Genomic DNA, 16,805 nt, shown 5'->3' with positions numbered 1-16,805 from the left:
TTTTTAAAAAGGAAATATATTTATTATTGAAATTTTATGTGAGATTTTTTTTTTAATATGTCAATTGTAACAAAATGAATGATTACCTGCATATGAAAAAGAAAAAAAATCCACAGAGCTTGAAAGAATAAATATTTAAACAAAGATATATATAATTTGCGATAAAATAAGAAAAATCATTTTATTAGCTATACCTAAAAGATTTGTGTTTTGCAGATAAAATTCTTTGTAATCAGCACCATGTGAAAGTTAGTTCCTTTTTTTTTGTTTTGTTTTTGACAAGATTTTAAACTATGAATGCGAATTAGTCATTGTTTGGGAACATTATATAAGTATAATTTTCTTTTTATCGACAGCGAATTTTTGCTGCCGAAATGGCTTTTTAATGAAATGACATTGTCAATGAAATGATCGATCTACGAAAAGGTTTTCACTTATTCATTATATACTGTCTTTTTTTTCTTCCTTGCAATTTTCTACCTTTATTCACTTGTTTTATCAAGAATCATTCAGAATAGCTATTGCAATGGCTTTTCTGATGCTAATCTACTATAATGCACATTAAAAATTAATCTTAGAAATAAAAGTGTCAAATATGATTAGGAAAAAATTGTGTTAAAGTGTGAAATAGAAATATAAATAAATAAAAATATTAGGCAATTTTTTAAATAAAATGCTTCTTTTCTGGCAACTTCAACATTTATAAAGATTTTGCATCAGGCTAGGTTTAAAAATTTCAGTACAAACACAATTGCAAAGAAGTGCAAGGCAAATTGAACCTGTCGACGAAACGACCCTGCCAACGAAACTGTCCTATCGACGAAATGACTCTGTCGATGAAACGGCCCTATTGACGAAATGGCTCTGTCGACGTTATAATAGTGATCCTGTCGACGTAATAATCTGTGGATGAAAGTGGTGTTAACAAAAGGGCCTGTCGATGAAGTGGTGTCGACGAAACGGCCTGTTGATGAAGGGCTTCTTGCTGAAATGAATGCGACCTTTGCCAGTACAGTTATAAGTCCAGCAGGAAAAAGAAGTTATATCTGTCGGAAACCAAAGGAATGTTGAGCCCCTCTGGCTACTATTTTGGGAAAAATCCAATAAAAGTTTTAAAACATTGCTCTTTTTCCATTCAAGTTTGACATAAACGTTTTTAAAATTTGATCTGATCAGTTGAGCAGTTTCCTTTTTTTATCTTTTTTCCCTTCTTTGAAAAGGTTTTAATAACCTTGACATAGACTGAAAAAAAGGATTTGGTCACAAAGAAATATTTGTATAGGAAGAAAAGGAAGAATTACAAAACTTATTGCTTGGATTTTTTTTCAGATTTTAACTAAATTTGATCTGAACTGTGCACACGATAATGAATTGCGCAAAATCGGCTGTGAATGATGTAATTTTTTTTCAAGGAGTTTAAGCTTCTTAATTTTTCTTAAATTAGCGTTGCTAAAGCTGTAATAATTTAGTATGTATATAACAACTTTTTTTTTCTTCTGTTTAATATTAAAATATAAAATTAAATTAATAATCGCCATTAAAATGTTAAACAGAAATAAATATTATTGCCGAAGTAAGTATTCTTTTGTTTCATTATTCATCATTGCGAAGTATAAGTTTTGGGTTGAGTTTTTTTTTTTTTTTTTTTTCCAAAACATTTTGCAGGTTAAGACCCCAGTTTGTACTACCAAAAGCTTGTTAACTCAGAATTTAATGCACATTATCATGCTGCATTATTAAGTATGTTTTTGTTGCATAATTTATTATTGCAAATGTGAAGTATCATTTTGGATAGAAGTGTTTTTCTTCCCTTTTTAGAGGAGGGGAAGCAAATTTTTAAAGGACCCTTGATTCCAAACATTTTGAAGATGGGGGTCCCCGGTTCTTACAATCATAAGTTTTTTAACTCAAAATTTAATGTGCATATATGCCGCAATATTAAGTAAGTTTTTGTTTCATAATTCATTGCGAAGTTGAAATATCATCAGTTAATTAAAATTAATATTGCGTAGAAATATTTTTCCGTTTTTTTCTTTCTTCATTTTCAGAGGGGAGGAGGTTCTAAATGTCCCTTGGTTTAAAATATTTTGCAGGTATGGCCATTGGGTTTGTACAATCAAAAGCCTGCTAACTCATACTTTTATGCATATTATGCCACTATTAAACGCATGTTTTTTTTGTTTCATAATTCAACATTGCGAAGATCAAGTATCATTTTGAGTTGAAGTAATTTTCTTTATTTTTCTTTCTTTTTTTCCTATTTAAATAACATGAGTTAGTTTATATATTTGTTAGTTTCTTTTTTTGTTGGTTTGGTATTTATTTAATTTTTTTAAAAATTAATTTCGCGAGTTTTCTAAAGTAATTTATATTTTCTATCACTTTTATTTATGATTAATTTTTTTTAAATAGAAAATTTTAACAGATATAATTTTTGATAGTTTTTTTTTTCGTGTCCCCTCTTTTTTTTCTTCTTAAAAACGTTCCTCAGTTGATTAAATATAATTTAATTTCAATTTAATACAGATTATTAGTGAAACATTTTTATTAATTAATTTGTTTTAATTTTTTTCATATTGACTTAGACGTTGAAAAGTTGTTCTTTTATTTTATTAATTTGTAAGTTCTACTTTTAGTTTTCGTTTTCTTGCCGATTTCTTTATATTTTAAGAAAATTTAATTATTTACTTCATAGCTAAGAATTATAAATAGTTGATTTATTTATTTTTATCTATTGATAAAAAGCATTGTTTTTTAGTTATTTATTCTTTTTGACTAAACTTAATAAATATGGATTGATTTTAATTAAATATGAATTGTTTATGTACTTCTTAGTTTCTTTTTAGGATGATTTAATTAGTGGTGTTAAAAATTTTTTTTTCTAAATAATTTTGTTTTTAATATAGTTTGTTTTTAATATAGTTAAGTAGTGTTTTTACTATGTTTATGTTCAATAAAGTTTTCAAATCTTATTGATGTTTATCTTTCCCATAATTAATTTTTAATAGATGCTAATATTGGATTTTATTTGTTTATTGCTTTTTTGTTTACGAAATTGTTTTTACGTTGATTAAATGCGATTTAATTTAAATTTTACGCAGATTATTTATATATTTTTATTATTATTTTATTGCAACAACACCGGACTTGTAAAAAATTGATTTTTTAAAAAAATATTGCCAAGTAAATTCCCTCCGTCTTATTTTTTTTCTTTCAGTCACGTTTATAGTTCTGGCAATTTATTATTTCTAATCAGAGTTGACATTATGTAAATCACCTGACTTTTTTTTAAATAAAAACTATTTATCAATACTTTCTTAGAGTTGTGATATTTATAATTGTAATTTACATTTTTATTTCATAAAAAAAAAGTTTTGTTGCTATTTTTTTTAAGCCCTCAAATCTTACATAAATACCTGGAAAAAATCGGGGAAAAAATTGCTTTTTGAATGTGAACCTTATTTGATGTTATGAATATTCTTAATTTTTTATATTACTTAATTTCATAATACTTAAATGTACTGAAAGAATTTTTTTAAATATATTTAAATATTGTCAGCTATGTATTTAAGCTTACTTCATTTATCTGCGAAAAATTAAAAAAATTTGACTATTTTAATATAATTTAGTGGCAGTTTTTTTTAAATTCGAATTTAATGCTTGAATAAACCAAAATGACCAAATTTCAAAATTTCCAAAATTGATTCATCACACATTTAAGCGTTTGAACTGTATATTCCAATGTATATTCTAATGCATTTCATTTTAATGCTATGCTGTTCGATTTTTAAAAGCATTAAGTTGAAACATTAATTTTAATTTGAAAAATTGAAGTGTAAGTTTTTTTTTAAAAAAAAAAGGAATGTGGGAAATTTAAGGTCCTAATTTAATCTCTTAATTTAAGGTCTCAATTTAATGCTTCAATTATTAAAATAGTTTCATCATTTAATTTATGTTAATTATTTTTAATAGTATCATCATACTATGTATATATGAAAAGAAAAATTTGTTTTTGAAAAATAAGAATTTGATAACTTTAAAATTTCAATCAGTAAATTTTTTGTCATGTCTGTAAATAGTCCCTAACTAAACAATATGTTTTTCCGAAATCTATTTTTGGTTCCCTAGTTTTTGTTAAAAACAAATTAATTTTCCTTAGCAATTGTTTCCTACTGAATAATTTTTTAAGAAATCTCATAGTTAAAGATAATTACTTAAAGTTAATTCAGATATGTACTTAGATAAAAGCCGTTTATATTTCTACATTGCTTGAAATTTTTTAAAATTTTATTTGTCATTTAAGTATTTGATTGAAATATAAATTTTAATAGTTGTTATAAATAGAAATTCACAAATTAATGAGTTAATAGAACAACAATTTGCTTTAAAAATTTTAATAAACTGAATGTTGAGAATTTTTTGATATACATTCAAAGAAAAAGCTGTTAAGAAAATTATAAATAAGAGGATCAATAGGAGGGTTTAGGTATCTAACAAATACCCATAAAAGTGTACTGTTTCAGAGTTGAAAATATTAATGTAATCAAATATTGCTTTAGTATAATGAAATAAAAGAGAACTATTCTCTTTTTTGAATTTCTAATATCACTGACATCAAATATGTCTTAAATTTGTCAAGATTTAAGATTAAGACAATTTGAAAAGTGGAATGATGTTTGGATTTGGATTGGAAGAGTAATTGAAATATTTAAATTTCCTATTAAAGAACTTTCTGAAAATTCTGTTACAACAGTGAAATTCTTCCAAAGTAAAACAATCCTAGAAAAAAAAACAACTTGTTGAGCCTGTTTTAGATGTAAGAGAATTTTTCTGATTCCTTATACTTAAGTTTATGAAAAATTTGTTTGTTAATAAATTCTTAACAACTATAATTTCTTTTTTATTGAATCACTAACATGCTTAAAAAATGCTTACTGTACATAAATATGTTGTAAATCACTTCATATTTTAAAGATGAATTACAGAATTTTATTTTAGTTAAAAAATAATATATCAATAATTAATTTAGAATTGAAAACATTAAATAAAGAATTAATAAATTTAATTCAGTTATAGTTGAAAACTGTTAAATCATCACTACCTTTTGTTTATTCATGTCATTGTAAAATTCTACTTTTGATACTTGTATTATACTTTTGATACTTGTATTATACTTTTGATACTTGTATACTTTTGATACTTATGTTCCAGCACTTGGTTTGCAGTTTGAAAAATAACTTAGTGAAGTAAAAATAAAATGGAATAATGTTCCTTTTTTATAAAAAAAGAAAAAAAAGAAATTGAAAATTTTGCAAAGCATTTGTTTGTTTTTAAAAGTAAATTATTATTTTAATACATAAAATCAGATCACTGCAGCACAGCCCATGTAAACAATATATTTATTGATTTTAAAGAGAATTTTTCTTTTAAATGAAAGAATGCGTTGAATAAAAAAGAATTGAATAAAAAAGTTATATGGTTTATAAATTTCTGATTAAAAATAACTCTAAACAAAGAGAAAATTTTAAATTTAAAATAGAGTTGTAACATCACATTTAAATTTATAAAATTAACATAAATTATTTATATTTAAAATTAATAAGAAAAATTATACTGTAGCCACTGATGGAAAAGTAAAAATAATGTATTTGTATTTTCTTCTCATATAATTTTCATTTACTCACTCTTTCATTTATTAAACACTTTCTAGACAAGGTGTCCTATTTTAAAACTTTTTGTTAAACAGGAGCGTTACTAGGGAAAGAGTACGCACGGGCTCAAGGCATCCAGCCAAAGAGGGTATTCAATTTACGATCAAGGTCACTTAATCTTTAAAAGCTAAATTTTTTTCTTTCTTTTATTTTTGTGTAACTAAATTTTTTAAGCAGGAAAACATTTGATTCAATTAAAGTATTTTGTGAATCAAGAGAAAAAAATTAGATTTATCAAACAAGTTTTCTTTTGACGTTGTAGGATCATTTAAATTTAAATATTCGTCAAATTTAAAAAAAAGAAAGAAATATTTAGTTTGAAATAATAAACTTTTGATAAAAATATAATTTGTGCTTGAATCTATTTAAAATATGGATTCAAGTATAGAATTGAATTACTGTAAACATTAATCTTTCTACTTTTTTTTCTTTTTCTTGTCCTCTTTCTTATGTTACTGTGTTACATTCCTCTTTTCAGGAGGAATCCCCCCTCGGGCATCTTTAGTCTTCTGTAGCCACTGTTGTTTATTTGTGAAATTTTATTGCTTATGAGTTCAAGTAACACATGTATTTTTTCTAGGTTTCTACTACTTGTTTACTAGTTATTAGTTGCATTTCATTTGGTTTTGTAATTCACGAGCAGCTTCAGGATTCATCTGTCACACTATCTCTATTCATTTCAGCATTATCCAAAGTTATTTTATTTGTAAGTATATATAATTTTAAGTTGAATATCTTAAAATTATGAAGCCGAAGTTGCTAATGAAATCGTAATTGTGAGTTCAATAAGATTTATTTAACTCTGACTTATCTATAATGACATATATGGAACAGCAAAGAAATCTTTTTTGTCAATAAAATAATATGAAATTAGGCTTTTCAAGAAAAATAAAGAGGGTAAAGTCAACAAATAAAAATTCGTTTTCTTTCCCTTCTTTTTTTTTCTAAAAAAGAAATCACTATCAATAGAATTGAAGTTAATTGGATTAATATCTATGAATTAGATTAGTAAATCGCCAAACTATAAAACAATATAATTTTTTTAATTGTAAATTTAATAATTTTTATGATAGTATTATGAGCGATATTCTTGTATTTTTTGGCGATAAGGCGCATTAATTATATTCTTTTTCGAATTTTGTAAATCATCATTACGTTAAGGAAAAATAATTAAAAATCGTAAAATCAGTGGTGTTAACTGCGAAAAAAAAAAAAAAAAAAAAAAAAAAAAGAACACGCAAATTCGACGCTTTAAAAAGAGGTTACTTAAATGTGTAATTCGCTCCGAAATTTGGTTGTTGTAATAAAGAATATCGTATTTAAAATATCGGTATTTAAAAATAGGTACTTTGTGGATAACAATCGCAATAACTATCAGAAACGATAGAATTATTGCGTCAAGAAGTAAATACTCAAATGCGCGATTCGAATTTCTCATATTGTCTGAAATATATCGGGATATTTAAAAACCACGTGAAAATCATTATCAATAATTGCTGAAAAGACAATCGAAACACCACTATTAGCGTAAATTGAGAGCGTCAAAAAGTGGTAATTTAAATGTATGATTCGATTTAATTTAAAGATATTCACATGAAATATAAACTGAGAAATAAAAGAATTTTAAAAACCAAGTACATTCAGCAAGAAAAAATCTTTTTCGAATTTGTCATTCCAATGTCATGTGTCATTTTTTAAATTATTTTTTAATGATTTGATTTAAATACAATTCATGCAAAAAATTCAATTAGTTCAGATTTGTTAAATATTATGATTATAGGGACCGTATAATAATTTACTTCAGACAAAAAATATTTAGCTTCTATACTCATTGTATTTACGCTTCAAAATTAAATTCTTCTTTTTTTTATTATTTCATTAAAGAAATACTGTACCAAGTAACTAATTTTAATGAAAATTTATTTGGGGCCATTCACTAATTTACATTTGTAATATGAATTTATCAAAGTTGTCTTGGCTTGTTTCATTAAATTCCTTTCATATCTTTATGAATTGGGTATGATCAATAAGATTAATCTTATTAATATTTTGTTTAATATGCTTTTATAAATAACTTTTATTTAAATCTAAAAAATGCACTCTATAACCTTTTTAAAATACATTAATTATAATTTTGATTAAAATTTTTTTGACATAATGAAGTGAAGTAATTAAAAAAATGAGCCATTTAATATTGAATATATTTAAAATTGTGTATAAATTGTTTTTATGGCGGCTAATATAATCAAATCAGGTAAAGAATTCTTTGTCAGAAACTAGTTATCTCATCATGATCATGTGAAGTCTTTGAAAATTATTTTGTATTTAGTTAATGTTCATATCAAGAACTTGTAACAATAGGAAGAAGTAATTTTTATTAGTGCCCCGCCACATCCTACTTATATTTTTAAAGTGCTTATTTTTAGTTGAAAAATTTAGTTAAGTACTCTGTCCAGGAGTTCCTTTGTCTTCTGCATTGGGTTCAAAATTAAAATGCTACGGATTTGAACATAGGTAGTCATAAACTCAAAAATGGGATCAGTTTTTCAATGATGGTTATAAAATAAAATTAATTCTTTTGAAACAAATCTCAATCCTTAACAAAGGACCCACTCACAGTCATATTTTATTAAAATATAAAATATTGTGTTCTTAAAAAAAAAGAAGAAAAAATGAATATTTATAGAGCAAACTATCTTTTAAACTTTCATGATTACGTATCTTTTAATTTTATTTTTATTATCATTTTGAAATTCTGGCTGAAACCTTTCATTACTGAATTTTTTTATTTTCAAAGCGAATGGAACAATGATCATTTCTATCCCCTCCAATGCACAAGAAAGAATCTTCAGAATATAATTCTGCAAAAAAAAAAAAAAAAAAAAAAAAAAAAAAAAAATCTTTTGCAGAAAACCAAAATTTTTTTACTTCTCAAATGAAAAATCTTTTCACAAGATCTCTGTAATTTTCTGTGACCATGTCGCGGAGTAGCCGAATTCTACCCCTGGGATCACCATTAAAACTTTTAATAATTAAAATTTTCAACAATAACAGTCTAACAATACAGATAAAAATCTCACTATTCAAAAAATAAAATGACATAGAATTAGGTTTTTCAAGAAAAACGAATTGGAGAATGCTAACAAAATACAAGTTCTTTTTTTTCAAAGTCACTATAAATAGAGCTGATATTAACGAATAATATTAATTAACGTCTCAAAAATCAGCATGAGAATTTAAAAAATAAATAAAATTTAGTTAAAAAGGATAATAATTAAATAAAACTGGTTAATAATAAAAATCATTATAAATAGAGCTAAAATTAATGATGGACAATGGTTTAATCCATATGAATTAAATTAGTAAATTACCATCATAAATTTTGGATATTTTAAAGTATTACCAATTATCCACATTTCAGATAAAACTTCACTTATTTAGTTATGAAAAATCAGCATTAGAATTTAAAATTTAAAAAAAATAGTATGAAATGAAGTTAAAAGGGATAATAATTAAATAAAACTAGTACCCCCCCCCAAAAAAAAAAGAAAATACCAATTATCCAAATTTCAGATAAAACTTCACTCATTTAGTTATGAAAAATCAGCATTAGAATTTAAAATTTAAGAAATTAGTACGAAATGAAGTTTAAAGGGATAATAATTAAATAAAAATAGTAACCTCCCCCCCAAAAAGAAAATACCAATTATCCACATTTCAGATAAAACTTCACTCATTTAGTTATGAAAAATCAGCATTGGATTTAAAATTTAAAAAATTAGTATGAAATGAAGTTAAAAGGGATAATAATTAAATAAAACTAGTACCCCTTCCCCCCCCCAAAAAAAAGAAAATACCAATTATCCAAATTTCAGATAAAACTTCACTCATTTAGTTATGAAAAATCAGCATTAGAATTTAAAATTTAAGAAATTAGTACGAAATGAAGTTAAAAGGGATAATAATTAAATAAAACTAGTAACCCCCCCCCCAAAAGAAAATACCAATTATCCACATTTCAGATGAAACTTCACTCATTTAGATATGAAAAATCAGCATTAGAATTTAAAATTTAAAAAATTAGTATAAAATGAAGTTAAAAGGGATAATAATTAAATAAAACTGGTAACCCCCTCCCCCCCAAGATAGACAAAGTTAATAATCAAAACTGAGGAATTGCCTATAAAGCTCCAATGGTAGTGGGAGTGGAAAAAAAAGAAAATTATCTCAGTTAAATTACTTATCAAGATCATACATAAAAGTTAATAGGATAAAAAAATTTAAGTTAAAATGTCAAAAATAAAAAAAATTAAAATAATGTAAGTTAAAATATATATGGTGCGATGCTTTAACACAGTGTTTCCCAACGGGGGTACGCATTCTTATGCGAAATATCTTGCAACAAACGAAAATTTAAAAAATTTTTATTTGGAAGCAAAGCTAGCCATGAAAATTTACTATTACGTATTTTTCTATTGGCTATTTTTTGCAGAATTAACAGTTAATAATTGGTGGTGTCAACAGCTACTTGTGATTTTTAACTTTAGTGAAATTTTTTTACAGTAAAAAATACTTTAATTTTTTTATTAGTGGTACACAGCGTTTCGAAAAATTTAGAAAGGGTACATAGAAGTCATAAGTTTTAGAAACACTGAGTTTAACATATAAAATCATAGTTTGTAGTTGTGGCTAAAGACTTTTAAAGAAAAAAAAGAAAAGAAAAAAAAAACCCAACAGAAAACGGTTTTAATTTTATTAACAGCAGGATCTGGAAAGTATAAATTTACGGCATCTGTAAAATTTAAATTTTTTATTTCAATTGAGCAGTGGTCGATTGTTAATCATCTAGTGCAGTGTTTCCCAAAGTGTGGTACGCGTACCCCCGGGGGTACGGGAATCGTTTAGAGGGGGTACGCGTTCTTATGCGAAATATCTTGCAACAAACGAAAATTTCAAAAATTTTATTTAAAAACAAAGCTAGCCATAAAAATCTACGATTACGTATTTTTCTATAGGCTATTTTTTTGCAGAGTTAACAGTTAATAATTAGTGGTGTCAGCAGCTAGTTGCGATTTCTAATTTTTGTACAATTTTTTATAGTAAAAAATGCATTAATTTTTTATTAGTGGTACACAGCGTTGCGAAAAATTTAGAAAGGGTACTCAAAAGTCATAAGTTTGGGAAACACTGATCTAGTGAATCACCAGACCTTAAATAAATAAATAAAAAAAAGATTTAAACTTGACCACAAACTAATCACTCTTCAAAACATCTTACAAGATGGAACATTTATTAGTCCATAATAACTGCTGATGCTATAATAAACTCCTGATACCATAACAAATCACGAATAAATTATATTTTATGACATATCATTTCTAAGAAAAAACTGAAAAGTGCTTACTGACTAAAAATTTAATGATATTTTATGTTTCGTGGTTTTTTTGATACTTAATTATTTCTTGCAATGCAATATTGAGTCATTGAAAGTATAATTTTAATATATGGAGTATACAGCTATGAAAGAGAAAGATTTAACCTTGACAATAAATATATAGACTTCTTCATATATTATGCATACTTATTGAAGATAAAGTAGAAATATATCATTATTTATTACAGAAAAACAAACAAAAATAAACAAATCACTAAATTAATTTATTTTCTTTAAACTTTTGATACCACAAAATAAATTGTGGAAAATACCCTTGAAAAAACCAGATTGGATTTTTTCACAATTGTATTTTATTATCAACAAATCAGCTCTAGATAATAAGCAGTGGCCCCCATCCCCCCCCCAAGCTCTTGGGCGCATTCTTGGGCAAATTCCCCCCAAACTATTCGTTTTATTTAGTGTAAAAATTCACCCCCCCCAAGCTTTAAGTGGGCGCATCGTGCACCCGCCTTCCCCCCTGATGGGGCCCCTGACAATAAGTTCATAATAATATAAATTACAAGTTGCATTCCTTGAAATATTTATATTTCCACTATTTCTAAACTCTGTTCTTTAAAATTTTTGATTAACCCTTTTAAAAACACATTGGAAATTCCACATCATTTATTGAGGTATTTCTCACAAAAAATTTGAGAAACTTATTCGGAATAGAATTGAAATTACAGTTATATTTTAAATACTATTTTCTTGACCTTATTCGATACAATTACGGATGGAACTTTTAAAATAAAGCACCTTTCACCTTAAACTGGTGAATTAATACTTCTTTTCTAGAATTCTTGTTCTAATGTATTCCTTGTTAAAATACTAGAGCTTATTCTAGAAGCTCTCTATCACTGTACATAACATCCAACACAATAACATAGCTGGATAAGTAATGCAATGTACTATTGCATAAATATATTTTTCATGTTAAAAATTTGCTTTGAGAATTGATATCTTTCATTTCAATTTACATGAATAATTTATTTCTTCACTTAAACATTTAGTAGCTTTTCATAATTTAAAAACAGAATAGGTTAATCCTGTAAAGGTAATTGGACCCTAATACTGTAAAAAATTTTATTACTAATTTATCAATGTAACTGACATTGATAATAAAGTGTATTAATAATTATAGTTATTAAAGTCTTAATTATTAATTATATTAATGATATTTATTTATCCTGGAAGTACTACTCTAAAACTGTAAATAATGAAAAAAAAAAAATGATGATAAACTAAAGTTTGAAAAACCTAATTAATCTCTGAAAAAACTTAATCAAGCCCTGAACCCCCCCAAACCCAATTGGTTTTGTTTTTTTCTGAAAGAAACCTATATTTTTTTAATTTTATTTTTTATTATAGGAGATTTATGAAATTTTCGCAACTGTTCGGCCCTTTTGCTGATGTACTGTTGGCCGAATGTTTAGCCAAATGTTTGGCAAAGTATTTTTTTGGAAATTTTTTTTTTTTGAAATTTGAATAAATTTAATAAAAAGAATCCAATGTCGTATTTTTTAACCATACATCATTAGAAATAGCTTTTGCACCTATTTGTTTAGTTCTAAAACTTACCGATTTCAAAATTATGTTCTGAAAGACAAATGGAAAAGCAAAATATGAAGACATGAAACTGGTTTGCTTTATGCTGTACCCGGAATTTTCTACTGTTGATTAGATAACCGGTAACAAAGAAAACTGTGATTTTCTACATTAAATTTTTATTTTAGGAATTAAGAACTTTTTTTTTCCTAATTCCCTTTTGCTTTTTTTTTATTAATTTTTTATTTTATTAGCGTTTTTATTATAACATAGATCATTTCTAATAAACATTCTTTTATCCTCACTTTTTTTTTCTTCTAAAAATATGGCATTGTGAAAAGCCAAATTGAGATTTTTATCATTAAATTTTTCCTTTAAAAAATAAGAACAGTTTTTGTTTCTCTAGCTTTTTTTTTTCAATAAAAATTATGAACGCGTTAAATAATTAACAATAAAAATTATGAACTACGTTTTTACTATGACACAGTAATTAAGTGGGTTTTTATCAGACTTTGAAAATTTCTTTTTTCTTTAAAATACGGTAATTGAAAAACAGATGTTCAGCTTTAAAATTTTATTTCGAGAATTAAGATCAATTTTAATTTTCTCTGTTTTGCTTACATATATAATAATTTGTTTTTATAAGCGTTTTTATGATAGCTAGGCATTTTTAAAAACGTTTCTGTTAGACTATATTTCTTTTGACTTTTTATGGACATTTTTTTTCCTGAAAATATTATCTTTATCATTAAAGTTTTGCTTTGTTTTTTTCTATTTCTTTTTTTCAACTTTTTATCTTCAGTTTTTTCAAAAATAGCTGTTAGTTAGTTTGTGATTTATTTTAAATATTTTAATTCTTAACAATTTGTTTTTTTTTCCTCCTTTACCCCAAACGAATAATATAGTTAAGTTTTGATTAATTTTCAATAATGATTTAACTTATTGATATATAAAAAATAACATTTATTAATGATTTTTTTTAAAGAAAAAATATTGCTATTTATCCGAATAATCAGTATGCTTTTCGGCGAAATCACTATTCCTTACATTCCTTGTTTTTTACAACCTTTGTCTATTAGGAATTTAAAATTTATAGTATAGAAAAAGGGAGTTCAGACAAACCTAGAATAAGCCGCGAAGTTTTTTTTTTTTTGAAGAATAAACCCATTTGTTAAACAAAATCACACTATAAGGAAAGGAGGTCTAAATTTATCTTTTAAATAGCTTTTTATGCAATAACATAATTTTCTTTAAACTTAATTAATACATTTGCGTACTCAGAAACATATTTGTGATATTAAAATAAAGTGTGGTTTTGAAGATTGTGCTTAGGAATTGGTGGGATTTTTATTACCATCAGGTCTTTTAGGAAACAATCCATAATCAATAACTTATTACCTACAGATGAAAAAAAAATTATAAAAAAATTGCATTAAATATTTGCTTTTTTCTGAATTTGCATTCTATTTTGGTCCCGCAGTGGACTGATCGATAAGACACGGTTCCCAGCAGATCACCGAAGTCAAGCATCACTGACTACGGGTGACCACTTGGATCAGTCTGCGTAGGGACCGAGGGTGTGCGGTATTGGTCCTCGTTAAACTGTGCTACCGTAAAGTGCTCGACTTCGCGCGCAGGTCGTCGGGCTACCGAAGCGGGGGTGCCATCCCCTCCGCAGAGGATCAAAATTGTGATGGCATGTCTTCGGATCATCCTCCGGGATGTTTCCCAGACCGTCGCCAATAGCCCATTGTGCAGCTCTAGTGCGACGTAAATTAACGACAACAACAACAACAACAGCATTCTATTTTGAAAAATCTAATTTCTTTTAAAAATATTTTTAAAATGGCATTTCATTTAGTGCTATAACTTATGTTCAATGTCTGATTTATCATAAGAAGGCATGAGATGCTCAGCCCAAGGGGCCACACATTTCTGAGGGCCCCTAAATGTCAGATGTATTCTATTAGTGTTTTTCCTTATGAATTGTCTATTAGAAATATGAGTTAACAGAAATTTAATTGAGCATAAACTTAAATTTAGTAACATATCGTAATTTACTTATGTTATAAATAATTTAAAATCATTTCATAATTGAAAAAAAATATAAATTTGGTTTAAAGTAACAACCAGGTGGTCCTTTTGACAGTTCTCAGCTTAGGACCCCTGTTTTTCTATATCAGACCCTGTTATGCACTAAGGGAACTTAAGTTCTAATATTTAAGAAACAAATTTTTTGACAGCTTAAATTAGTCCCTTAATTTTTTCAGTAAGTAAGCCAAACAATATTCTTAAAAAATGTTGACTTCTAATATTTCTAATTTATTTTATCATCAGTTTTCCATTATAGATTAGTGTGTGATTGTTTAAAACTGTTCTTTTGGTTCTTAAAAAGTAGATATTATGCAAGCACAACCACCATCTGATATAATTCTAGAATAATTATGTCAGAAGTTAGTTTAATTTTAATATCTGAGTTGATAATTTCTTTTTTATTAAAGGTAGAGGTCTTAAAAATTCTAGTTTGAGGATACTTAATGGTATATCATTTTTAGGTATTAGATTTAATTATCTTATCCTATTTTCATACTTACAATTGCACAAGATACATTTAAATTTTTCTAAAAGTACCTCAAATTAAAGTTTTGATATATTTGTAAAAATAAATTTGTAAGTGTTTTAGTATTTAGTTGTAAAAATTTTTGAATATTAATGAATTTAGAAAATTAATGAATGGATGATAATTGTGTTTCCATTCTGTGGCTTGAATATGAGCTCAAAAGTTGATATTTTTAAGATATTATTTATTTTACATTCGGTTTTAAATCAAGTTTCCCGGAAAGAACTCTATAATAAGTGTGTAATTTTCTCTTGTAGCTTTTTACTATTAGCATAACATTGAAACATCGCATTCATAGAATTGCTACGCCATGGTTAATGTCGATTTTCTGGCTCATCTTTACTTTGTGTTGCATTGTTCTTCATCGATCCATCATTTTAAAGTATCAGTCATCTGTAAGTAAGCTTTTAAATTTTGCTTTATCTATTGAAGATAATTAACTTATTTTAGTTTACAAGTGATTTGCTTTAATTAGATTAAAATTGTAAAGTCTGTAGCATTTTTTATTATCTAAAATAAAATAATTGCGCTAAGAGTAGAATAAAAAAGGCAGCACCCAGAATAATTTTTGATTAAAATTAATCTAAAGGAAAGGAGGCAATCTGGAAAATATGGTTAAAATAGTTTAGGCATGAAAGTGGTTGAAAAGTTGAGCATTTTAAATTTCTTATTTCTCGAAAACTATTCAACCGATTTAAATTTTTGAGTTCATTACTTATCGTTTTTAAAAAGTGCTTAAAGGTGCTTATTTTTGATTTACGTTTTTTAAAAGCCCTTAAAGGTGCATTTTTTATTCGGGGTTTGTAAAAAGTGCTTAATTTTCTATCTATTAAAAAGAGATTTTTTATTTGCCGTGTCGATTGTCATTTTAAATTTCAAAAAATGCATAATTTTCACAATTTTCACTGCAATATTTATCGGAAACTAGTTATTTTGTCATGATTATGTAAATTTTTTGAATTTTATTGATTTTATATTTATAAATTAAGAACTTTAAACGATAGGAAAAAAATTATTTTTATTGCTGCACAGATTCTAAGTATGAATTTTTTTTGGATAGTAGATTAAAAATATTTTTTGAGTGCTTAAAAAGGTGCTTACTTTTTGTTGAAAAATCTTGCTATGCACCCTGTTAAATTGTGCAAAATTTGTGTCAAAATTTTTCAACCATTACTAAGTCAACCATTACTAAAAAAAAGTTATAAAAAAAAACTTTTTTTTTTGAAATTATCTAGAGATAACAACAAAAGTTATGTCATTGTGTGCAAGAAATTTTTAGATTTGCTTTATTAGTTCCGAAGATTTAGCAAATACGTTAATATTGAAATTAACATTACGTTAGTATTGAAATATAATAAATGTTATATTACGTTAATATAACATTAAAGCCCTAAACTATTGGAACCATATTTTCCAAATCCATAAAAAAGGTGTGCTTATTCTAAAAAAGTACTTATTAGTGTCTGATTTTATAACTTAAAATATTGTTTGTAGT

At 25.7% G+C, this 16,805-nt stretch overlaps 1 protein-coding gene across 2 annotated transcripts in view; it reads left to right on the top strand.

Annotated features, from left to right (window-relative positions):
• Window positions 1-16,805, top strand: part of LOC107453146 (multidrug resistance-associated protein 1) — a 71,125-nt gene that overhangs the window by 7,191 nt on the left and 47,129 nt on the right. The window contains exons 1-3 of one of the 2 annotated variants that reach the window (XM_071185926.1): window positions 4,695-4,816; window positions 6,292-6,417; window positions 15,568-15,705. In XM_071185926.1, the coding sequence (XP_071042027.1) occupies window positions 15,628-15,705 (78 nt within the window). In that variant the 5' untranslated portion in view covers window positions 4,695-4,816; window positions 6,292-6,417; window positions 15,568-15,627. Of the gene's footprint in view, window positions 1-4,694; window positions 4,817-6,291; window positions 6,418-15,567; window positions 15,706-16,805 lie in introns of those variants that run through there. The other variant, XM_016069846.4, reaches the window with a different exon arrangement.

This window comes from Parasteatoda tepidariorum, chromosome 9 (genome assembly GCF_043381705.1).
Source record: "Parasteatoda tepidariorum isolate YZ-2023 chromosome 9, CAS_Ptep_4.0, whole genome shotgun sequence".
In the NCBI taxonomy this organism is placed as follows: Eukaryota; Metazoa; Arthropoda; class Arachnida; order Araneae; family Theridiidae; genus Parasteatoda; species Parasteatoda tepidariorum.
This window is presented reverse-complemented; position numbering and strand designations above follow the sequence as displayed.